Source organism: Anabas testudineus, chromosome 16 (genome assembly GCF_900324465.2).
Source record: "Anabas testudineus chromosome 16, fAnaTes1.2, whole genome shotgun sequence".
NCBI classification, from domain to species: Eukaryota; Metazoa; Chordata; class Actinopteri; order Anabantiformes; family Anabantidae; genus Anabas; species Anabas testudineus.
The window spans coordinates 19,178,329-19,205,223 of record NC_046625.1 but is presented as its reverse complement, the minus strand read 5'-3'; the positions used below and the strand labels follow the sequence as shown (position 1 = coordinate 19,205,223).

Here is a 26,895-nt window from a genome sequence, read left to right as displayed (position 1 = left end):
GTAATTGAAAGGCAGGATTTCCCAGCTGGAATCAGTGGGAAAGAAGAGGCCTCTGTAGCTGCCACTGCTGGCTTCATAATAACAAATGTCTCTCATCCCTCTCCATGATAGTTCTAGCAGGTTCAAATGTGACAAAAACTGTCACTTCTGTGGACGAAGTCACTGTTTGGATCCTCTGGAGTTCAAATAAACAACCCACTAATCCTTATCCTCATGAAGACGCTTTTATTTTCAACTCAGTCAATCCTACTTATATTTATCATTGATAAACTGAACATACAGGAAATGTTATTAGATAAAGATGTTTCATTTACAGTTAGTACAGAAACAATAAAAGGACCCAGTGCAGACAGGTGGGATCTCCACTATAAATAGTATTTACTGTACAGCTTGTTTTTCCTTGTCGCATGGTTAAAACCTTGACTAAGTGTAGTAATCAGTGATAACAAAGCAGAAACTGTAAGGAGAGTATTGACAGTTTGACAGTTTGAAGAATTCACAGCTGAGACAATACAGTGTAGAGGTTGGTGTACTTGGTTTTTGCGGTTGTAGGCCACAGATTACATTGTCCAAGTCAAGTCCAATCAACTAAATGTGGAGGGGTAAAGAAGAAGAAATCAGTTAAAGACCCGGACCTCTGTCACACTGAAAGGCTACTCCAAGGGTCTGCGTGTGACTAGGAGGAAGGAAGAATCGCATAAAGGAGGGAACCTAGGACATGGTGATCTGCATGGACTCCAGCATCTCCTCCACCGCCTTCATCGAGCATTTGTTCTCCTTGGTCCCTCGGCCGGCCAGCTGCATGTCAGAGAGGGAAGGTGAAAGGGACAGACAGATAAAGACAGGAGGGGAGAAAGAAAGAGAGCATCAACTCATTAGTTCTGTCTGCCAGCTCAAGTAATGGAGAGCCAAAAACACTTGAACACAGTCTCACTGAAACAGTGATAGCCTCATCACCATCACCGCCACAAGTCACTGACTGAGCAAAAACATCCTTGTCCCAGGAGCGGCAATAATCTGAGAGCGGTCATTAGACAGAATTGGAAAATGGGTCATGCAAAGAAATATAATACCTCTAATCTAATCCAATTCCACTGTTGCGTAAGTGCCATTTTACTTGTGTGTGCTTGGAGATAGGATGCACACATTAGTCCACTTCCATGGCCTCTAGTACAGGAGTACGTAACACTCCACTCTCATTTTAGCAGTGTCCACAGGGTTTCACAGGAAGTGCCGCAAATTATAATCCACACACATGTACAAGATTGCTTGTGCATACACATACAGGCACACACTCTTTCTACCCAATTAAACTGAGCAACAGATGATGAGCATTCATTCAAAACGTACCACAGAGAAACACTTTCTTAACCTTGGGCAGTGGACAAAGGATATAGTAAGGGTCAGTCCAATTAACCTAATCTCATCCACATTTGTAGACAGACAAGGAAGTGCTACAAAAAAATGTTTAAAGTACACCCTAGGTGGTATCAAACTAGTGCAATATAATGATGTGTGACCTATTTTGAGTAATGGTTACTGTAGGATGATGCTTTCAGCAAGCTACATCCAACATCAAATCAGAAAAAAAACTGAAAATATATATAAGATATAAGATGTGGATTATTGCTTTGCTTTATGACTTCTGTGACTAACCGACACAGACAATGTGGCAGACAGCAGGAGACAGTGACACTTATGCAAAAACATGTGGAAGTGAAGTCCCAAAGAGAATTTGCTGTTTAGGCTGACAGAATGACGCAGTATGTCAATACAGCTGAACAGCAAAGGACAAACAGGAGACAACAGCATTGCAGGGTCCTTTCAATTAGATCATTATGAAAACCCCATTATCCTGAGCCTAACACAGACAGGGGATACTGTTTCAACCACATGGTAATGCTGCCCCTGGACAACAGAGCACACTCTGCATGTCCTCCAAGGTGAGAGATAAGCCTCTGGAGAGGGTGTGCACACTTAGCACGAATACACACACGCACACAAACGACATAATTTCAATACCTGCAATACGCACAGTTGGCTGAAGAAATGTAAGTCTTGTGCCTTCACCAAGGCTGGCATCACATTGAGTCCATCTACATTTTCCTTTGCCATTTCCAAGACAGACAATGATCAATTCTATGTTCAATATAAAGCATTTTTAATCTCGTGACATGTATTTATTTATTTCACCTTTCTACAACAGCTTACACTGCGTTTTTATTGCTAAACTTTTTTTCCTTCCTCTTTTTCCAAACTCCAGCTTGGACAGAGCAGTTGGCTAAGGTGTGCAATTGGCTACGTAATTTCCAAGCGTGACTCATTCTTCTAGATTTAGGGTGTGTGTGGTAGGGAAGTTATAATGATCAGTGCATTTCATTGCTTTGCTGCCTAATGCGCCATTGCCCTGGGCCCAGTAGTCAATTATCTCCTCAGCCTGAGGTGAGACCACCACATTAGCTCCTGGCCTGTTCTACAACACTAGGAGCAGACCAGACAGCTCCACATCTATTTAGAGGATCTGATAATAGAGTCATGACGCAGTGGGAGCCTGTGGTCCGTGACAGAGGAGCTAATCAGAGAATCTGTTTAAAAAGTTAGAGCAGGATATGTAGGGCTGCTTTAAAGCCCGCTGCACCTACAACCCACACATCTCCAGGTCTTTTATATGTCAGTCGACCCCACCAAGATAATTAGATTTTTTTTTTTCTTTTAAAGGGCCCCAGTCAGTCATGACCTCTCACTGATGTCTGCTCCCGCTTGCACTCACCTGCTCATACTTTTTTTTCACACTGAGGTATGACAATAACCAGGTACCGGGGGCCTAATAAAAGCAGACAACTGACATGAGCAACACTTTAAAGGGGCCATCAATCAGCCAGCACAAGCCCACATCAGCCTGCAGCTGCCTGAGGCCCACCCCACCACTCCTTTTTAAATGAAATATCACAATTCTTTTGACTGGATGTGGGGAGTAGAAATAAAGCAGGCAACTTTATCAGTTCACTTGAAGCAATAACAACAAAAAAACAAACAAACATTAAAACACTGTTAAAAAAAACATCTTACCGCATGCGCTGCCAACCTTGTGTGCACAAAGCTAGGCTGTAATCCCAGGGGGACCAATCGTTACCAGGCAACTTAACCAAATACAAAAAGTTGTAGAACAGGACAGGAGCAGAAAGTTGGGATGAAACTCACATCATGCTCCCTGGATGACAAAGGTGTGACTGACTGTCTCATTACTGTCACTAGGGGAACAAAACCACATACAGTGTATCCAGAAAGTTTTCACAGCGCTCAACTTATTTCACATTTTGTTATGCGACAGCTTTTGTTCCCAGAATGGATTAAATTCATTATTTCATTTAAAATTTCTACAAATAATCCGTAATGTCAAAGTGAACCTTTGTTTTTGTTTTTTTGCAATTTTGTAAATTCAATTTAAAAAAAAAGAAAAATCACATGTACATAAGTATTCACAATCTTTGCTCAATATTTGCTGAAGCACCTTTAGCACCAATTACAGTTTCTTCTATTCTTTTTTGCAGTACTGCTCAAGTTTTATCAGGTTGAATGGAGAGCGTTGGGGCACAGACTTTTTCAGATCTCTCCAGAGATGTTGAATCAGGTTAAGTCTGGGCTCTGGCTGGACCACTGAAGGACATTCACAGAGTCGCCCTGTCACTCCTTTGTTATCTTGGCTGTGTGCGTAGGGTTGTTGTCTTGTTGAAAGATGAACTGTCATCCCAAGCTGAGGTCCAGTGCTCTCTGGAATAGGTTTTCATCAAGAATGTCAGGTGTATGCCTTTCATGGCATTGAGGAAACATCGCAAGGATGATCAGTGGAAGCAGAATGCACCAGAAGTCAATTTTGAGTGTCATGAGAAAGGCTGTGAATACTTGTACATGTGATTTGTTGTTGTTTTGTTTTTTTATTTTAAATAAAATTGGAAAAAAAAATCACTTTGACATTATGGGGTATTTTTAGTAGAATTTTGAGGAAGATAATGAATTTTATCTATTTTGGAATAAGACTGTAACATAACAAAATGGGGAAAAAGTTAAGCGCTGTGAAAACTTTCTGGATGCACTGTATAATTCAACTTTTTCACGCTTGTCCTCTGTCTTAAGAAGAGGCTAAAGTATTTCTGCCTGTCATGAAAATAAATCAGCCACAACTATTTTCCTCTGGGCCACCAGAGCATGGCAGACATGTTGCAGTGATACACACACTGGCTTCCTGTGCAATAATTAAAATAAAACTTCAGTCTGGCTAATCTGTTAGCCAGACTTTATGTTTAAATGTCAAATCAAGGTTATGTAACAATTTTCTATGAAATAATAGGGTAAAGTATAAAAAGTATTAAGAAAGTCAAAGACACATGTAAGATGTGGGTATGTGGGTAGCAACGTGATTGATTTAGTCAGCATCACCAAACTCTGTGGGTGAACACACACCTCCTTTGCAAAAAAAAAGTCCTGCACTACTGCTGCCGTCTAATCCCTTTAACAACTTTCAGCTGAGTCTATTTTTTAAGTTTGCTTGATGTACTTGCATATGTTGTGGCAACTGCTAATACTGAATTCATGACCACTCTGAGATCTAAACCTAAAAGTCAAGTGTAAAATGGCCACAGATTATACAGTAAGTGTGTTATCAGGCTGGCAAATTGTCAAAGCATGAAGCGTCAGAAGTTTGAGATATTTGTATGCTATCATGTTCCCTCCAAATACAATTTTCATTTTTCACATTCTCTGTCTCTTATGGCCCGTGACTTAGGATTAAGTTTGACATAATCATCTTGTCTCCTGTTGGGATCAAAGCTTTCCTACAACAGTGAGGTAAGGCCAGCAAGCACACTGATGAAAGAAAAAAGTAACGTAGACTTGACACTAATGGGGACATTTGATTGACAAATTTTGTTAGCCAACATCACCTCTACATTTTTCTATTAATTAAGGAGACCTATCTCTATATGTTCAGTACTAGTCTCTTCAAAACAAGCAATTCATCTTCAGTCATGACAGCCCATTCCATTTTAACTCAAACCTAAAGGAACAAGTAAAAGCTCAGAGCTCTTCCATGACATTTCAACAAAAGAGAGCAGCCATTCACTGTGACGTTACTTACATACACTTTTTCCAACAGTGCTTTCAAACTTGTCTGAGCACTCATCATGTGAAATGTGTCTATAAGGCACAGAGAGCAATGTGGTGAGACAAGGTCTTTAGAGGCTCAGCAGGGACACTCTCTCTCAACGGGACCCACACATGCTGAACAAGGAACCACTTATTACACGTTTAACTGTCAATGCCCAAATAAGCAACACATATGGCCGTATGGCAAGTAAGACTTCTTTTAAATATGCTTTAATACTTAGACTGCCATGACAACGGCATGAACAATTTTAGTGATACCATCTGAACAGTTCCTCACTTTTTCCCTTCCTTACTTTGCCTGAAAGTGTGGGTACTAATTTGTGGGCATAAAAGCGCACATATACACATTTTCATGATTGATGTCTTTTACCGCCCATTTTCTTATCCTTTGTATGTTAATAGGTCAGAGTCACAACTAGAAGGTCCTAAGCAATTACATTTTTCTTCTCACAGACCCTCAAATTAGACAACAAAGTCAGCTTTGGCCAAAAGTGTCAGGTTCCATTTCTATGCCACATATCTTGGAAGATTTGTTCATTTAGTAGTAACTACTAGCTAGGAAACAAGTGGAGAAATAACACTGATGTGTATAATTAGGCTTGTGAATTTACCAGAGATGGACTCGATTCAGTTCAGGGCTCACTAAACCCCCACTTTAACAGCTGAACTAGACATCTCGTTGCTTAAGTCTAGCGTGATTGCTGTCTTCGGAGGATCAGCTTGTGGCTGTGCAAGAAGCTCATCTGTGAAGCCAGAGTGTGGGATAAAGTCTTAGCAGACATTGTGGCCTTAAGTCAACACACGAACAGTAAACGTACCCAAACACACTGAAAGACACTTTGGTTTTTATTACACCATTGTAAGTCAAAGGCATCCTTTAGGACTGCTGCACATTCAGGGGTCATTTGGTGGTGGTGAATACTTTCCACATACTATGCAAATAAGGGGAATACCTAGATGTCTGAATACTGTGTGCAAATACCCCATGGAAGCTAAAACACAACAGAAGAGTCATAGGATAATAAGATTGGTGGTTTCGGTGTCTGGTGGAATGGAGGGTGATGTGAGAAACAGTAAAAAAGATCCTGTTGAAATCATGGAAGCAAACAGAAAATACATTGTAAATCAACATTATAAGGTTAATGCATATCCATATATGACTCACCTTATAGGCTCTGTTTATTTGAGTGGCAGCCCAAGCAGCATACTTTATATTGTCCTTCTTGACCTTGGCACTGACTTTAGGACTAGCAGCGATGTGACTTGCAGACTAGAATAAAAACAGAAAATGGAAGGAAGAAGCAAAAGGAGAACAGAGGAAGAGGTGTTCTTATATCAGAACTTGGTGAAACAGCAATAAAAGTGTAATTGAGATGAATGTGCAACCACTCTTACCATCTACCACTCCACTAGTCATTGTGGCAGAAGGAAGAGAAAAAACAGACCTTGGCCTGATGACACAGGAGAATCATTTATGAGGAGGAAAAAGTGAGTGTTTTAATGCTTTATACGTAAATTGTCACTTAACAGGGCCTAATTTCTCCAACGCCATCGATTATCAGTGATGAAAGGGCTTTGTATATCTCCACAAAAAAAGAAAGAGAAAAAAAAAAACCAGGGTGCATAGTGAGAGAAGCACCGTGTGAATCACGGTCTCTGCCTGCCCCGACAGCTCCCCTCCGAACCACAAATCCCATGTCTTTCCCATGTTCCTACCATCATCTCCACACAGCAAACCCCAGAGGGCTTACCCTGCCTGGACTTCAAAGTCCTCCCTACCAGTGCTGAAACTTTAACTACACACCAATCAACCTGGCCCTGCTTTTTCTACAAATGGTTTGGCTTCTGTATTTTTTAGTAAGCATTTTTTCTATTTTTTTAACTCGAGAGAAACCTCAATTTAGATGATGTCAACCCAGACAGGCTATCCTCGAATAACAGTGTACACCATTATGGAGGGGAATCCCCACGCAAGTGTTGTGAGTAACCAACCCACAACCCAAATGTGGTCAGTTTTACCAGGTCTTCTGTCGAACTGACTCAGATCGTGTGAGATGGTGAAAGCTTCCTGTCCTTTCACTGAACCCCTTGCACCTGTCAAGTTCTGCACCACAGAGACTTGCTGACAATCTGCAAAGCACACTCTTAAGAAAGACCTGTGACTGATAAAGAATAAACTCCCACCTGAAGTAGCCATTAAATACCAGAGTGTTGGTAGATGACTTGTCAGGAAACTGTACAGGGCCTGCTCTGTCTCCAGATGAATGTGAAAGTTAACAGAAGCATAAGTCTCCGTTTGACCCTGCCCTACTCCTCCGGTACTCTGCCTACCTCTAAGCAGTTTCACAGGGTATGAGCTGCTATGAAGGTATTTGGACTTCATGAAGAATCCCAGTGCAGCAAGGACGAAAACACTGGGGCTCTCTGTGTTAGACCTGCTGCCACTCTCCACCTTTTATTCCCTGAACTCTTCTGTTTGTGTTTTTATGTCAAGTCTCACTTACATATGATGCATTGGCACTAGCAGACAACATCCTGTTTAAACAAATATGTAGATGAAACGGCTGTTCAGCCAAGGCTACAATCACACTGGCACCTGGTTGGATAATTTGCCAGTGATAAACAGCTTGTAGCGGTTGTATTGCACTCTTTCTCATGCTTTTCTCTTTTTTTACTCTGTGACTACTTTATTTATTTAAGTCATAAAAATAAAAGGTCTTACCAAAGGGGTATTATTACTAAAATAAAGAGCTCCAGAGGGGGAGACTTTTCCGATGCTGGACTTCACCATCTGAGTCAGCAGTGATCTGACCTGTCTGAGAGCCCCTTCTTCGTTCCCCCCAAGAACACACTTAAACACGCAATACAGTCTTGCCTCACACATTCGGTGGTCAGCCTCAGCCTTGACAAACCACAGGGTTACAAAAAAGGTTCTTGTGTTTTTGTTTTTTTTTTCTTTCTCTCCTACTCTCTTTCTACTCCACTTTCTCCAGTACTTACCATATACAGGCCAAACAATGCCCTCATGTTTCTGTTGTTCAGCCTCAGAGCCTGGGCAAAATACTTTCTGGACAGCTCCAGGTTTTCCAGCCCCCCCTGAGTGTACTTCACCTGTGAAGAGGCATTAAACACGGCCAATAAGCTGTGCTAAAGGGCAGCTCAAGCAATGACAGCATGACATCTGAATAAGCAATACATGACAACCCTGAGTAAACACATCTCCTTGTGTGAGCCTATATTCCCAGTGACGTTAAGTGCATGTCGGTGTCTGTCTGTGTTAAAGAGGCACCATTCACACAGATCTAACATTCATTCCGCAGTTTGCCCCCATGCTTGATGATGGACATCCAGGTGGGTACCTACCTCAGCGTACTGCTCACAGTACAAGTGATTGTGAGGATTGGTCATCATCAGCTCCTCCAGACAAAACGCAGCTTTTCCATAGCTGTGGAAATGACAGGGGAAACAGTAAGTCGATTGATACAGCTGTGAATGTGTCATCTTTCTGTTTGCTCAACTGTGAAGCACAACATCTATGCCCAATAAATTTACAGGTATTAATTTGAATTGAGAACTGCATGGGCACTTTTAGGCCAGTTTATGTGACAGACTTATAGCTTATGTTGCAAACAAAAGTAAAGATCTAGTACATGATGTAAAGTTTATTTACAGGCTAACACTACAGGTTCCTCAAGCTAGACAGCTGGCAAAGGTAAAAGCCTATCTAGTGTGGTGATTCTCCGTCCTTTGGGGACACTGAGGATCAATCTTGTCCATCTGTGTGTTTTTTCAGCTTTTAATGTGTAGTTAACTACCTTCCTGAGGTCAGCACTACAGTAAGAGCTGGCACACTCTGCCTATACTCAGATGAGATCACTTCTCAGCAGCAGTCTGCTGAGCTGTTGACCTCACACTAATCTGCTGCTACTCCACTTCTAATACACAGTTTCCCCTTCACAGGACCAGGCCAAGACGAGCTAAGATATAGTATATCATTGGACGTATAGCCATAAATGTCTGTACACCTAACAATATAGAAGCAAAAACACACAGACTAAAAAAGAAGCAGATCTACTAACTGAAAACTGTGCTACTCGAACCATCTATTAACAAATTCTAACTAATTGAAAGTTAACATCATTCCTTGTTGCCAAGCTTAGACTTCTTCAGATTTTTGTCATCTGAATAAACCATACCAATTTTAAAGAAAAAGTTTAAAAGACTACTGCTTGTGTCAACAAGCTACTATACTGAGACAAATAAGGATTAATTTCACTATGAGGGACATGTGCAGAGTATCCTACAAAAGCTGTTTCATATTGAGGCAGACAATTTCCAAACTTATCAGTCCACTTGCAGCATGCCATGTTTACTAGTTGAAAGATTACCTATACAACTGGAAAGGAAGGTGGGGACAGAGAAAGAAAGAAATAAACAGGGGGAGGAGATTGAGCAGAGAGAGATCAGAGGGCTTGGAAGGTTGGAGGCTGCTTACAATTACCACTTCCTCTATGTAAAGACTTTCAGATGTGCCAGTGCAGTGGCTGCAGCCTACAACAGAGCACTCTCCATCAGCCATCAACCAGAATCTTGTACCAACGCCAGAATGTTACCTCTTCCACCTTTCCTTTGAGCCACCTAACCCCACCATCACAGAGCTTCTCTCTGCAGCTGCTCTTTACCATAGCACTTTAGCAAGGCTGCAGCCACCATCATGTGTAAGACTGTAAGAATCGTATTTGTTTCTTTTGGGGCTTAGCAAAACCATCAGCAGTGGCTTTCTCCTATTTATATACCACATTCATAAGACAGAAATGGATTTAGACTGTGAAAAGTATGTTTGGAAAAAAAATTACTATTCATCCTGTAATTTTGGATGACCAGTCCAATTTTGTTCAACAGCCTCATAAGATGGGTCAGAGAAAAAGCCAACAGCAGATTCCTACAAGGGCTCTGTGCAATACTGCACTACAGACAAAATAATCTCCAGTCTAAACACCGCTAGCATGAGGACTGTTTTAACACTGTCAACTCAAGGGCTATTAATTATGTTTTTAATGTCTTAATACTGATACTTACTGTAACTGTACCAATGGCAGTGCAAAGACACATTACTTTGTTTATTTTTAGCTTCCAGCATGTTTCACAGTGAGGAGAGGAAAGTTTATTTTTCTTGCTCGCTTCTCCAACAGCCACTGTTTTTTCTGGCTTGGGGGGGTGCCACCACCTCCTCCTGGGAATTTCACAGCAAGTGCTCCCTCTCTCTACCTCCTGCTCTATACCTCTGGAAAAGAGTGGTGATAATGCTAGGCTATCCGGAAGAGGAGGAGGAGGGGAAACAGGGAGTTTGTAATCCAAAAAAAGAAAACAAAGAAAAGAAATTGACACGCCTGTAGATAAGGAGCTGTGGGAGTGAATGGTGTGATATTAGAAGTGTTGGGATAAGCTGGGAGATAATCCGCTCACCCATGGATTTCCTCTGGCTACTACAGCAATAAAGCGTCCCAGACAAAAGCAAGAAATATCCAATAAGTAGCCTTCTCACCATGCTATACATTCCTGCTGCCACTCCCTTCGTACCGGAGCAACCATGCAACTATAGAGCCAGTGCGCTCACACACACACGCATACATATTCAAAACTATAGTTTAATTACAGATACTGCTTCACTAACTTCTGAGCTCTAGACAATTAAAGAGGGATAAAAGGTGACACAAACAAAATATTTTTTCCTTGCAAAGCAGTACCGTCTGGCAAAACTCCCTGGCAACTGAGATATCAGTGAGAGGCCAGCAAGTCTTTTTGCTCTCACAGGTAGGAGGGGTAGAGAGGGGGGCTTAAGGCTGAAATCCTATTAAAACTATCCCTAAATGACAAATGACAGGGCTTCATTCAGACCGCTGGCTGCGTTAGGCATCTCGCTGCCTTCCATTGTGGCCATCCAATGGTTCTCTGGAGATCAAGCCATCAGTATGATGTGAAGCCCTGTTAAACTGACAGATACACCTTGAACATACGGGTGGCTTACTAGAAACAGATGGCTGCTTTCTAAAGCCCTTTTATGATAAAAATTTGTCTTTAATGACTGCCCACACTAAAATAACACAAAGCACAGCAACACAAAGTAGATACATCTTAATCATCCTCTTCGGTATGTTTATGATAGTATTAGCTTTTTGCCACCAAGACTAATTCATATTTGCACCAGTTATTTTGGTGAAGCCCAGTCACTCCAATCATGTGGAGAAGGCGAACTGTGTGTATTATTTTATTTTAAAAAATTCACTATGGGGAGACTGGGATAATCTGTTTTATGTAATGTCAAGGAAATGATATATATTGTATGGCAAATTTTTTACTGCCATAAAGCAAATACAGGTCTTTGGTAAAGGGAAAGTGGCTCTGACATTTTAACTGTTAGTTATGTCCAACATGTATTATCTCACACATTGTATGTTTAAGTTGTGCAGCACTGTTTTTTTGGGATTATTAATAGTAGATGTAGAGCAACAAACAGGTGTAGAAGCTCTAATCTTGAATGACTCAAAATCAAGTTTAATCAAAAGGGTCTCTTCAACATATGTATATATATATATATATACATATACACACACACACACACACACACATACATACGTGTATATATATATACATACATACATACATACATACATACATACATGTGTGTATATATATACATACATACATACATACATACATGTGTGTGCCACACACAAAAAATCATGGTTCTTTGCCATTAGAAAGTGGAATTATTTAAATAATAATTAATAAATAATATATTTACTCATGTTCGTTGATATAGAGCTCGGACAACTCGTGCCACGCTTCTTGGTCCCCAACAAATCTGAATAAGTAAATGAAGAACACACAGCATGAATAACATTACTTACAATAACATTAATGAGAGTCTTCAAAATTTTAAAGTAGGGGAAATGGGTTTCTAAAACTTTATGTACAAGTTGTGCCAGCCCAATTGAAAGCAGACTCAGTTTTTAATTAAAATAAAAGCCAGAGGAGGTAGCGCAAATGGGATGTCTGACCCTCTCCCCCTCTTGTAGAAACACTCACTGTTCAAGATACTCATTGAGCTCCCGGATGGCTTCGGTGCATTTCCCCTGGGCCTTCAGTATGGAGATCTTGCGCTTCCTTGCTGCCTACAAAGCAGAGAGTAAACAGGATTAGGAACTTAGCTTGTTCAGTGTTTGTCTGAAGAGGGGTGAGAGGAAGAGTTAGTAAGAGATGAGAGCTTAAGTGTCAACATTAGTGTTTTTAGAGAACAACAATCCTGCTCCACTTCTACAGTCGCACTATGTTACCAAATATTTCCGATTCCTTAGAATAATCTGTAAGGTGAATTAGCACAATAGCATGCAAATAGATCTCTTTTATTTTTTTATTTTACACTGAAGTTGAATTTGTTTTACTCATGTTATTGCTTAAAACTTTAAATTAATATGAAAGACTACCAAGACGTAATTGGAGATAGTTAGTGGCCATGTCGAACGGAAGATGGACACACACATTATGAGTCAATGTTTGGGAGCTGGAATGAGCTCAGTGGTGGAGATAAAGTGGTGAGTCATCCTCTAACCAAGTGGGGAAAATGGCACACTCCCCCAAGCCCCAACGCCTGTCTTCCCGCCAGCCCAGCACGCATCTAGCACTGCACCAGCCTGACTTACATCAGCTGAAAATTGCTTTCCGCTTCGTTTTGATGTTGAAGTGACCTTAAGGTGGATTAGATTCTCATCAATCTGAATTAGAAAGTATTACTCCTGCTTCTCTGACTTTTCCAAATGTTTTACTCCCTCTTAACCCTCTTCCTCCTCCTTTTTTGGTAATAAGTGAAAATCTTAACAGAAGGCTGACGCTCCATTAGAAGTGCACTGCCATGTTACAGTCTATTTTATTTATGGACTGGCAGTTGATCGAGTGGGGCTTCCTATCCTGCACTCATAATCAAAACCATTGAAGGCTGTGGATGACTCATGTCTAGAGGGTTGTAACTTTGGGCTTTCTCTGACACTACCATCACAAGAAATCCACTTATCCATCAAGATGACACAGGGACCAACAGAGACACTGCAAGCTCAACTCACATGCAATATTTTAGACTATTTTAGGAAAAAAGGATGCAGGCAACAAGATGACCTCTTGATAAAACACAGGAGTCTAACATCAACGGGAAGGATTTCTACCTACACCACAATGTATCTTATTCCCAAACTCACTAGACACATCTGTAGAAGTGTGTATTTTTAGTACGAGGGTGGTCTAAAGGCAACTTGAGAGAAAATTACTAAAATATGTTATGAAGTTATCAAGAAACAAAGAGCAGTGAAAGGTCAACCTTCTGCTTATAAAACAAAGATAGCACAATTTTACATCCAGTGCATTCCACCAGAAATCGAAGTTATGTGAGATTTAGGAATTTATACTCTAAACTAAATTATAAGCATGTGGGCTCTTTGCTCATCCAATACTGAAAAGGAAGCAGAAAAAAAAGTGTTGTCAATGTGAATTTTTGCACTAGTGCGCTCCCGCCACCACCACACCCACCTCTTCTCTCTCTCAACTTTTCTTTTCCCCCCAAGATAAAGAACCACTTGGGGTTCAAAAGAACATATGGAAGTTGGTAGCCCAGAAAGTCACACAGCACTTTATTAAACAAGAAGCAATTCTAAACCACTCCCCACTCTCCTCCTTTCTCTAACTAATGATCCAGAAAAACCTGGCAGCGGCTCCCTCTGTTGTTGTGATTCTTTTTTTAATTAGAGCTCTGAGGAGGCCATAAGAGTGGGGACTGGATTATTTACATCACCCCTGGCTCTTGCGCTACAATCTACCACAACCATCCTTTATATAGCAAGAAACATTACAAGGGTGGCAAATCTAGCTCACTGTACATGTAATTGTAACAATGAAAAGAGGTCAAAGGAAAAACAAGCATTATATTCTGGAGAGGTATGCTTAACAACATAGTTTACAGTTTGTTACCTGGCAAAGTTGAAGGCAAAGTTAGATGGATCAGTCACATTATAACACGACTTTGTGGTTTCAATGTCAGGAATATTTTAATCAAGCAACAGGTGTCAGAACACAACAACAGTGTCTGACACATAGTGTGCACATAATTCACAAATGTAGCTTGGGCTACACTAAATTAATCTCCTACAATCAATCTTGAGAGCATATGTTTACATTTCAACCTCAGGAGTGATCCATGTCATCTCAGTTGGCTTATTTAGGAAATACCAGCCCATTTATGTTGAAAAATTAGGGGGAAAATAAATACAAAATAATGCAATTACTTAGTCTCCTCCCTGTTAAATAACTAATGAATTGGTGCATCATTATATGCAAATGTTGTAAGCACTGCAAAATCTGAAATAGTAGTAAAAAGGTGGAAAAAATGCCTTTACGCACACAGACAAGAATTTTGCCAGCTCACTGCTGTAGGTATTGGAACACAGCAAGAAATGGCTAAGAGAAAGGGCTAAGAGATTGAAACATTTTTTGGACACTGCCATGGCAAAAGAAAAAAAAAGAACCCTTGAGCAATTTTTGTTGATTCAACAATTTTGGTTAATGGGTACCACATCAATTCCACAGCCTGTAATTACAACAGCTCAGTTTCCAATCTCTGCTTCGCATGCTGGGATGCTTCACAAGTCTTCCTTGTGGTCGCCAATTTTCCGCCATTTCTCAGGCCCATCCCCTGCCTGATTCTTAAGAGCATGTTGGAGAACATGTAAGAAGAAGAAAGCCCTCACTACAAGACAGGTGACCTAAATGATGTCATCATATCAATGCTCCACTTTCCACCACTACACCCAAGTCATTCAGAACAAGGAGTGTGGGAAAAAGGTTTAAGGTTAACGTCCCAGGGACAGAAACCCTATTTGTTCCATTCCCGGCCCCAGCTTTGACTGGCAGCCTATGCTGACTAGGGTGGCAGGATCCAGCTTTCAGAGACCAGGAAACTGACCAATCCCTTTCCGAGGATGTTGCTGGAATCCCCAGAAGATCTCTGCCGTGTTGGGGAGGTGCCCAGAGATTCACAGAAATTACAACTCCCATTGTCCAAACAGTGGATGAATGTCCATCAATTTGTTCCAGATTAAACCAATTATTTAATCATAAAACAGTTGGAGATACACCCATTTGTATATAAAAATTACAATGTTAACATGATTTCTGGCTTTTACTTAAATTTTGTCTTGGACAACATGAGGGGCAAAGTCATTTGAGATTATCCACCATCCAAATATTACATTCTTGACTATCATTTAACAGACATTTTTGCTAGTTGATGCTATTTTTGGTGTCAGCACCTTATTATGCATATACACTTCCCATCGAAAAAAAAAGTCACACACTCTAATATTTTGTTGGACCACCTTTAGCTTTGATTACATTACACATTCAACATTTCGTCATTTCGATAGGTTTCTGCAGTATCTACATTTATTCTCGTCCAGAGTTGCATCAATTTTTAGAGTCTGTAGTGGCCAATCCATGTGGGAAAATGATGTACAATGTTCCCTAAACCACTCTTTCACAATTTGATCTCAATGAATCCTGGCATTGTCATCTTGGAATATGCCTGTGCCATCAGGAAGAAAAAAATCCATTCATTGAATAACCTGGTCATTCAGTATATCCAGGTAGTCAGCCGACCTCATTCTTTGGACACATAACATTGCTGAACCTAGACCTGATCAACTGCAGCAACCCCAGATCAGAGCACTGACCTCAAAGGCTTGTACAGTAGACACTAGGCATTAAGGATGCATCACTTCACCCACCTCTCCTCTTACGAAAACATGAATTTCTTCCAACGTGGTTGTTTAAGAAATGAGAAGCTACTCACTGCATCATCACCTTCTTCTATTGCTCCAGAGCCCGATCTTTATGCTCCCTATTAAATTAAAGCCTTATTTTTTCCCCGATTAGCCTCACTGACAAGTGCTTTTCTTAAGGCTACACAGCTGTTTAGTCCCAATCCCTTGAATTCCCTTTGCATTGTGCATGTGGAAGTGCTCTTTCACCATTAAACACAGCCATGAGTTCTACTGTTGTTTTTCTACGATTTGATTTCACCAAACGTTTAAGTGATCGTCGATCACGATCATTCAAGATTTTCTTCCGACCACATTTCTTTCTCGAAGATGACGGTTCCCCACTATCCCTCCAGTTTTTAATAATGAATTGGACAGTTCTTAACAGAAATTTTAGTAGTTTCAGCAATCTCCTTAGATGTTTTCTTTGCTTGATGCCTGCCAATAATTTGACCCTTCTGAAACAGATTAACATCTTTTCCACGACCACAGGATGTGTCTTCCAACATGGTTGTTTAAGACATGAGAATCTACTCACAGATGCAGTGAGTACTAAATATAAGGGCTAAATAACTTGTTGGCAGCTAAAACATAATCATTATCCAATGGGAGGCTCTTACCTACACTTAGTTAAATTCAGGTGGTGACTTTTTTTTGGCGGGCAGTGTAATATGATAAGATCAGATAATGTCAGCTAGGGATCCTTAAGATGGGCAGCATTTGTTTCACGCAGGGTTTTTTGAATCTTGAATCTTGAATCAACATCAGCAGAGATTTACATATTTTCTGGAACATCATCAAAAAATAACAATCATTTTATATTTACACCACTCCTCTCGGACTACACGTTGCTGAAAGACACTTTTACAACTCATGTACAAGTTTGCTGTGGCGTCAAAAAGAAAACTACTTAAGAAAATGTAGATTCTGGGACCATGGAATTCTTAAATTAAATTAAAACTGTGCCCATAAAGCCTCATTCACCAATCAAACTGCAATATCGACATAAAATAAACAAAGATGATCTTGATTAAGTGAAGGTGGGAGTAAGACAGAATCAGTGGCTAACCACAGGGTAAGATGAAGACACGAAGGGTATTCCTCTATGCCACAGAGGGAGCAAGCAGGGCTGTGTGCATCAGAGCAAGGTAAGGTTATTAGTTTATTCAGTAAGGCTTCTATTTGTTTAAAGCCAATAGCCAACCATGTGAAAAATCTTTGTGAATCATCCAAAAAACAAATGTGTATGCTGTGTCTCCACCACATTGCCAGATGAGATGTTTAATAGATCTAAAGCCATCCATATGTCAGTGTGGCACAAGGAACTTGTTGAACATCTCTGGGTTGATGAAGATCTGCCCAAAACAAATAAGGTCATGGTTTCTTTTGAAAACCCTTTAAAAGATTTATTTTCTTGCTAGGCCACATGCTCTTATGGAAGCAATTAACAGCAGGTACATTATGTTTTGGGTTGGTGGTGTGGTATTGGCAGAAAACTGACAAGACATGCTTCTGTTAGTCATTTCACAGCAATGAATAGTAGAGAGAAGAAGACAGTAAAGGCAAAGCTAGAGTAAAGAAGATTACAGTATTTAGGGCCCATTTGGGCCCATTTGTTTTAGAGGCTTCGCTCAAGGCAACAAAGAAGGTGGGACAAGAGCTCCCATCTAACCCGAATAGAGGTCTTAAAGGTCTAGTTAATCAACATCTTCAAAGGCCAGACCCTTATTTATGCTTTACTTCCACCAAACATGTCTGCCACTGACTAAGACCATAAATCAGCCACCACCCACCCAGCCCCACTCCCTTGAACAACTTTTTAGTTGTGTGGGTGATAGGTTGATCAGTACTGTGACTGAGGTCAGAGGCCAGGGGGAGTTTAACTTAACAAACTCACAGCACTCATGATTTACTTCAGCAGATTTGAAGCCTTCCAAAATGCTGGGACCGCAAAGTGAAGCAAAGACAAACGTTAAACAGAGGGATTTTTTTTCACCCCCCTTTGTTTCTCCCTTACCGTGTTGGTGGGGTCATCTTGGAGAATGGCATCGTAGTGTTTGTTGGCCTCGTCATACCTACAGAGAGAGAAAAAAGAACATAAATTTATTTTCTAACCTCTCAGTCAAGCAAAATTAGGATGTGGGGAATCAAACAGAGTTCAACATAATCACATTTCTGTATACAATGTGGCAGGTTCCTGTAATTACAGGGAGGTTGTACAGAAATCAGTGGTGATCTACTTGAGGAAATAAATACTCATTTTAACTTTAGACTGCTTGCCAATATTGTGAGAGGCTTATATCATTTCACAATAGGTTATGCAATCAATACAAACAGAGCGCGCTGTTTGAAGGTTGGAGTTTAATTTGTTTGGATCCAGTTTAATTCACCTTTAAACAAAATTAAATTACTGCTTTAACATCTGTCCAAATCTGGAGCTAACTTGTTAGTTCAGTTGTATACAGTTGTCAAATCTGCAAATCTAAAGAAGAAAACAGGAAAACTACTGTATTAAGTATGTTGTGTAGTTGTAAGTTGAGATAAATGTGCAATACCAAAAATTGCATATAATACAGTATAATGAAGTTTGTCACTGTTGAAGCAGAGCTCTCCACTATCTGAATATAATCATTGTATAGGGCGATGGCTGTTGGCTGGAATGACTTCCTGTACTTTTCAGTGTAGAGTGGCAGTGGAGACGTGATGGATGTGCCGTCCATGTCTCTCTGGGTGAGGAAAAGAGGGAGGCTAAGTTTCTGTCAGATGAGGTGGATACGGTGTTCGGGGTTGTACTGTAAATCTGTTGTTTTACTTGTTGGCTCTTGTAAGATTTCCCTCAACCTGGTTCCCCTTCTTTTTGAAGCCTGTGATCTTTGGCTTTCCAGACCACACATGCTTTATGTTGTTGATGAACCATCTTCACCTGGTCCTCGTCTCCTGCTAAGAAGGCTTTCTTCTTCCTGTTCAGCTGCTCCTTCAGGTTACAGTGCTTACTGTTAGAGAAGCACCTCACTGTCCCGGTTGGGATAATATTATCCACACAAAAGTTTATGTACTGATGGTGTCTGTCATAGGGTCAATGTTGTCGCCATTCTGTTTACAGAGATACCTGGTTTCTCTTAGTAACCTGGTTACTTTAGTCGATGTAAACGCACTGAATTTCTGCTGCTGAGCAATGGGAGTGTAGACGGAGGTGAAAAGCACAAGGTTGTGATCTGATCTGTCCAAGGTGGGCATAGCAGTGGAGGTGTATGCATCCTTCATGTTTGCATACAGCAAAGCCAAAGTTTTATTGTCTTGTGGAGCAGTTTACATACTGGTAATAAGTTGCAAGAGTTGTGGAAAGAGATGTGTGGTTAAAATCTCCTGTAATGATTATGAAAGCATTTGGATGTTGATTTTGGAGTCTAGCGTTGATGAGTCTAGCGTTGAGTTAATGACATCACATGCTACCTTGACAGCTGCTGATGGCAGGACGTATGCAGGAATAACAATAACAAGTGTAAACTCCCTTGGCAGATAATATGGACGCAGGCTGACAGCTATCAGTTCATGTCCAGACTACAAAGACATTCTTTCACAGTAACATGTCCAGGATTACACCACCTGTTCCTCACAAGCACAGCAGTATAGGCCTGGTAAATAATGCGACTGCTTTTGAACTTTCCGCTCCCGGACACTGTTCTAATCAGTTGCCATGGCTTGGCATGATTCAGACGCTTGGGAGTGATTTTTAAAGCTTTTGTCTTCTTAGGTGCAATCTACAACACTGATGTTTTGGCAGCCGAGGGAGGGGTTCAGTCATCAGAATCTGTCTTGACTACAGACCAGAGTTCTTTTTGCAGCATACAGAAGCATCTCTGGTTCCCATTAGCACTGAGCTGCCCCACTTCCAGCACTGCTGCTTTCCTCACATTCACTTTATTACTCAGCCACACTTTGGGAGATTTCAGATGGCACCAGGCAACCACCCATGAGCAACTTTATTTATTTAGGAACCAACTGTATGCATGTGTGTGCATGTGTGTAGGGGAAGGGCCTTGCTGTTTCAAGCGGTGTCATTCAAGTGGAGCTCTGTCTGCTGCCAATTAGATCCCAGTGTGCAGTTTATTTAATCTGACAGTGCTGAAGCAATCACTCTCAATTATCACATAAACTCTGACATAACCGATAAACCAGCAACGGTGATCCGAGTGGGGAATGTGAGCAAGGTAGTAAATACATTAAATTGCTCCTTCTTTAGCCCTGTAAAGACCAAAATACCTATTGTTTATTGTCCGTGTTCCTCACACTTTCCATTCTCCGTACTTTTTTGTATACTGGTGATTCAAAAATAAAACACATATCTGAGGAAGGAGATGGGAGTAGAGATGAAATTGGGGTGATGTCAGTATTTACAGAGCCAGGGCACACTCCCTGTATGGATTCCATAACAGAAAAGGAAAGCATGGTAAGGTAGAAGGGAAAATACAGAGATAAGGAGAAACAAAAAGTAGAAATAGAAACCAGAGAAGACTGAGGGACCCCCAGAATGCCAGTGGGATCTGACCACTTCCTTCCCGGGAATCCCTAACTCAGGCTGAAGGGCCACAGGACTACCCAGTGCTTAACCTCTCCTCTCTCTTGGATCGCCCTCTTCTCCAGAGCATTCCTGTGCAATCCAACATAAACACACCCAACTCCACACACATACTGTACTTACAAATACCCAGACCATTGTACCACTTAGGATCTGCAAAGCCTCCTAAAGTCCCATACATAACAGTGAGGTTGAGATTTTTTGCCTTTTCTCTCTCTGGAGCAAGTGGTTCCCAATGCTTACCTTTCCAAGGCTTCCAGCCTCATGCCCGATAATCGCTTCACTCTGTGGCTATCTGGAAACTGCTTCCTCAGTTCCTGTAGACAGGTCTGCAAGGATGTGGGCAGAAGAGACCAATTACAGTTGGCTGCAACTAAACTTTATGTTACACTCTCGCTCTCAGTCATTTACAGCAATTGTTGATTTTCAGATACGAACCACCTGGTTTCAAAATGTCAGATGTTTCAGTTAAACAAACCTCTAGCGTGTCGTTATAAAAACAGACCATGAAAAAGCTAACAACACAGTCTGAAATGTGATAATCTGCAAGTTTCTACATTAAACCATGTGGGCAACCATGCCTTTATTTTAAAAAGGGGTAAGGATGCTCTGTGCCACATATCTCTCATCCACAGCGTGGAGCTACTAGTTTGATCGCACAGTAGTCAAAGAGGTGGGGAATGGTTATAATTACACTCACCATTATCCTGAATGAGACACTCATTTGCAACACTCTCTAATTCAAACTCTCAAATTGTTCTTCAGATGGTCAACTCAATTCTTGTTTGACCATTTGGTCAAATCAGAATTGAATGAAATTTTTACATTTGACTTGGTTGCTGCAAAATAGAAATGGCTGTGAGAGAGTGATGGCTTTTGAATCTCTTGGGCGTATGAGGAAGCGTGGTAAAAACTTACCAGAGCCAAGTCATCCCGACTGCAATCCAGTGCTGCAATCATCACCTGCTCATAAATAATCCATACTGGGCAGAAGAGACAGAGACAAAGAAGACTGTGTTAACGCTCTTTCCATTCCACTGTCTGGTCTTACATGAAAAAGTGATATATTGAACTGTCCATCTGACGTACAAAGTCAGAGTCTGTGCCCAACAGCTGCACCTCATGTCTTTTTTTATGCACACAAAAAAGTCTCCTTGATGTCAATCAACAGCTTAAATGTTAATTCAAAGAACGTATCCACCTCATTCAATTTGCAGTGACACATTTAGTATTTTCTGTATTGCAGACATTAAGGTTTATGTTGTTAAAAACATAACTTGGACAGCACAACAATAAATAAATAACACTGGGTAACATGCAACACCAAGGTGTAAGGATTTTCAGTCATGTTATTTATTTGCCACAATGAGGTAATAAATAACTAACTCAATTTCAGCAATAATGTTAAATGTGAGTAAATTACATGTAAGAATGTGAAGCAAAATAAGTTTGTAAAAGTTTGTTATAATCACCTCTAAAATTTAGACTGAACTGAACTGTTATTTATACCTTCCAACCCCACCCACAACTAGTTTCCCCTTTATTTGATGTAGTCCTCACACTTTGCACTACTTCTGTATTGGACATGAAAAAGTTGATCCTCAGTTACTAGAGGAAAAATAAGCAATATTCTGGCTTGGGGGGTAAGTTAGAATCTAGCTATTCTTTGCATAAACATTTCTAACATTGTTAAAAATATTGTTCATGTTTTGTGAAACCAAAGTAGCTGAACTAACATTTCTCTAACAGCCACAATGAGATGTTTCAAATCCCTCACTCTGGGCAGAGTGAATTTATTAACAGTTTCTGCAATTCACATGCCAGAACAACAGAACAGCTGAAAGTTATTGGGTGAGCAACACAATGCAAGTTTTCACTATAAATAAAAAAAAATACATATTAGTTTCAGCATAAACATCATGATAAAATTCAAAATATCACAACACTTTTCACCACTTTCACTTTTATGGTCAACTATTTTTTGTAGTAAAATGTTTGAACTCCAGAGTCCTGCAGAAAATCGAACAACTAATAGTCTAATGGTTACTACAAATGCCACATAACTGCAATGTCCTGTTTCAAGTCCGACTGGAGACCATTGTTGAATGTCTCACCCTCTCTCTGCAGCCTGTATTTTATATATAAATGGGTTGATAAAAACAATGTCTTGCAACTTTGATATAATATAGTAATACAGTACTATGGAGTGGTTGTAGTCAGTTAGGAAATGTGGTCTTTAGGCTCCGGTTTAATTTGAAATAAAATATTGGATAACCCATGAATCTGCCAAGTTTCAGCTTTAATTTAAGTATGTTTCTATATAGTCTACGGTTTACATTAACCAAGAAAAGAAAGTGTGGGAGGTATAGCTCTTTTAACACAGTGCACAAATTTGCAGGGATTTTAAGAAACTGGACACTCTATTAATTGTTTATTGCTCAGCTGTGTCTCATTTCAGCATTACTGTAGGCAGAAAAGAGCATGCGTGTGGGTCAGAGATAATCGTGAATTAAGAGCTGCCATTTAGATTAGCATGAAACGGCAAAGAGTAAAGAAATTACCATGGTAGTGAAAAAGGTCAAAGCAAGCAAGAATAAACCAGAATCATGTCAAAGATAGTCTCTAGTAATCTGTATGATGAAGGTCCCTTTATGACTTCTGTAGAATCTAGTGTGTGTACATTACAATTAAACTGACTACAGCACCATAAAGGGTGCAAAAAGTGAAGGAGTAAATATTTTCTGGCACTACTCTATATACCATCAGAAACAAACAAGTCCTTTTACATGTTTCACTTGGTGCTTAGCTATAAAAGTGAAATGTTTATTTTTCTTTTTCATTCAGTCAACTGTAACATTATAACAAACTGACTAACAGCCTGGCTGCAGAAGCCAATTAATGAAATTAATACAACATGTTAGGCAGACAGCTTTGACAAGCAAATGGGACATGCTTGCACAATGAGCACCCCCTGTTAATTGAAAAGAATAACAAAATCCAGTTCCACCCAAAAACTGCCAGGTCATGCCAAAACAAACAAGTGCTTGGAGTTTTTCTTGACTTTAATGATTCCAAATTCTTGTTTTGGTAATTGCCATCTCATTTCACAGCCAGTTTAAGAGCTGGTTTCAATAAAACCACGTTTATTTAAGGAATGTATAAATCATAATAGCCCCTTTTTCGCCCCACCACCTGTGTGAAAGGGCTAAGGCGACTTTAGGTGTTAGGGGGGAAGGGGTGTGAATTTTGGTGACATTTTATTGTGAGACCAGATACTGTGGTTGTTTCACTAGAGGAGAAACTGCAATTATGACATGATTTGTAGTCAAGCAGAGTTGTCATATGTTGTGTTCAATGTGTAAAGTGCCTTGAGATGACTTCTGTTGTGATTTGCTGCTATCCAAATAAAACTGCATTGAACTGAATTGGTAATGATCACTAATATATTCATCATTAACGTGTTTAATCAATCAGGCAGAATGCTATGCCAGAGAATTGGGGAGACTATGCTACAACGTGCAAGTAGTTGTACGAAGGCAGCAGAAAAAACATGATCAGTTATTTGGTGACATAACCCAACCAGTTGTGTATTATTATGATTAACCAGACCCCAGTCTTACTCCAACTCAAACTTTATCCAGTAATTCCTTCCTGCTGCCCAGCTGCACCTAGCAGTCCAAGTAGTGTTTTTCCTACAGTATTTCATCATCCACACACTGCAGCAGGAAGCTTAATTTGTGTGCATAACCGTTTGTAATCATATTGTACAAGATGAGCATCAATGCGTTTTGTGAGCAAATAATTTGCAAAAACTTGCAGAAGTAGTACATTCACATGTAAAGTTTTAAAATGAACATTACAGTTACCTGTGTAAAGCACACACTGGATCATCTTTACAACAGTGGTTAAAAGTACAGTGTAAATAGGCAAAGGCGCCTAAGAGGGAGACACCTTCTCACTACCATGGTGGCATAATTACTAGGTCAAGAGGGAGAGTTTTATGTGGTAATGCAGAAGGACAGCACTATTCAAAACATAACCTTCGATATGTTAGGTAAAAATTCACTTCTCCCTTAAAAAAAACGTCTTAACTGATAATCTGTCTGTCTGAAATATAATCACATTTCAACTTTAAGTTTAGCTTTTACTAGTAATCAACTTATTATTTTGCAAAGTTGCCTAATCATACTATAAGTCACCAAACCAAGAACTTTATTTAACTCATCTTTTTTTTTTTAAAGGATTTTTAAAATTCCAAAAGCAATTTGTGACTTTATATTCCTAGATTTGTCGTTTCAATAATATCTGTGCCTACCTCTGTTCTACAGGGACCTTACACCCTATTCAGAAATGTACCCAAACAAAACATGCATATCAAAGTAAATTATAAAAAAAAAAAACACCAATCACATCAGTATAAATGATAAGTGTATAAATAAGCCCTTAAGTATAATGTCTCTTATGAATGTTTTTATATTCCAGAGGGGCGAAGCAACAGGTAACTCAATTTTATCTTATTTGTAATGGTCCAGCTAAAAATAACAATTTACCTCATAATAAAAAACTCTAATGTGGATTAAAAAGATGCACTTGATAGACTTACTGTCATCTCCTAGTTTTGATGCATGTTCACTGATGAGCTCTTCGCCAACATCCACTATCTGTTCACTGTTTCTGCAGTTATCTTCTCTCCATTTCCGTAGCTTGTCTCTCATCTCTGTGGACAAAGACATTGAGGAAAACGGTTTCATCCTGTGTAGACGTTCACTTGGGACACTGTAATATAGGGAAATTCAGCTAGCTACATTGTGACGTCCAATAATGCTGTTTCTCAGTCCCTGGCATTTAAACATTAATGTGGATGTTTTGATTATATTTCTGTGGTTCTTTAAAGACAAACGCTAAGCTTCTCCAATGTTTCATGTTCTACATCTTTTAAATAGCAACATACCTTACTAACTGCTAACTCCAACGTAGCTTTAGCTTAGCAGGCATTAGCCGTGGCCGTCACTCCTTGGCCAGGCTATCAAGCTACATACAAGAGATGCTGTCTCCAGCAGGCAGACATTGGTTTCTATTGTACAATATCGTTAACGTTTAGCTACACTACCATTAGCTAACGTTAACGATAAACTGAAGCTGGTGGCCATTAATGTGTTATTAGCTACTATGTGTAGAAGTTAAAGCCAATATGTTAGCACACCGTGCTAACTAGCATTAGCTAAGCAACTTCTTCACGTTGAGTGCACGTTATATTTTAGACATTGGACAGCGACGACTCTTCCACACATTCCGACACAAACAGAAAACACCAAATATATTCAGCCAACAACACACGAGTCTATTTAATATTCCCTCGTTAATATTTTCGTCTTACCTTCCCAACCCACATCGTACATTTCTGATACCGACGCCATCTTTTTTCTTTTGACAACATACGCTGTGCTCTCTACGTCACGAACTTGCAAGCTGTGGGCGTGACCTCACGACATAATATAATAATAATAATAATAATAATAATAATAATAATAATAATAATAATAATAATAATATATTATTATTATTTTTGTTATGTAAAACAAAAAAAAACGTTTAATTTATCTCAACATTAGCTGACTTAATGTTTTGTCCATCACTGCGAGAGACTTTCAAGAGCAAATTGTACATGTTTGGGTTTTGGCACCAGGCAAATATGATTCCAGCATGCCGAAAACCTACATTTGCAAACCCATTGCATGGTTCAGCAGTCAGCAACATGCAGCATGATGGTTAGTAGACTAAAGCAGACATTTACAATCCAGATGATGGTTCTCATGCTTCATTTCCATTTTCATATAATTCCTTTCCTAAGTATTGGGTAGGGGAGTCAGCTGAACCTAGAATCAGTTTCCTCTGAAAATAGGAAAAGTGCTTTCCAAGCACATTTACCATTTTATCCTGATTTCCCTCAAGAGTCTCTGCGAATCTCATCCCCTCGCTGTGTATGCTTTCTTACACACTTCTCTCTTACCACATTACACACTTGTTGACGTGGACTCAGCACAAACTTGCTTGCAGAGACATTTCAGAGATCTGATGTCATGTCCAGTGATGCCGCCCGCTGACTATTATATTAACATAGTAATATTATTGTAACACACTAACAATATCAGTAATGGACAAATGCAAATACACTAGGAAATCATTAAATGTCACAATCTTTGTCAGGGATGCAAATAATAACACAGTATATGTAATATATATACAGTAAATGTTACACTCAGTTTTGGCAATCAGCAGCAGTCAGCTGAA

At 39.9% G+C, this 26,895-nt stretch overlaps 1 protein-coding gene across 1 annotated transcript; it reads right to left on the bottom strand.

The window, feature by feature from the left end:
* Positions 1-208: 208 nt before the first annotated feature.
* Positions 209-26,050, bottom strand: emc2 (ER membrane protein complex subunit 2). The gene is made up of 11 exons (XM_026372071.1): positions 25,982-26,050; positions 25,208-25,321; positions 21,523-21,587; positions 20,848-20,933; positions 18,043-18,100; positions 12,253-12,338; positions 11,969-12,028; positions 8,527-8,608; positions 8,164-8,274; positions 6,329-6,433; positions 209-798 (listed from the first exon to the last, which is right to left on the bottom strand). Exons 1-11 carry the CDS (start codon positions 26,019-26,021, stop codon positions 712-714), a joined length of 894 nt encoding a protein of 297 aa, XP_026227856.1. The 5' UTR covers positions 26,022-26,050; the 3' UTR covers positions 209-711.
* Between the last annotated feature and the right edge of the window lie 845 nt (positions 26,051-26,895).

Bases quoted from the DNA above. Each gene is read 5' to 3' on its own strand.
- emc2 (XM_026372071.1), bottom strand. From the start codon at position 26,021: ATGGCGTCGGTATCAGAAATGTACGATGTGGGTTGGGAAG. The intron at 18,101-20,847 runs GTAAGCATTGGG...CTCTCTCTGTAG, and splicing joins AGGCTGGAAGCCTTGGAAAG to GTATGACGAGGCCAACAAAC. The intron at 12,339-18,042 runs GTAAGGGAGAAA...TCTGCTTTGTAG, and splicing joins AAGATGACCCCACCAACACG to GCAGCAAGGAAGCGCAAGAT.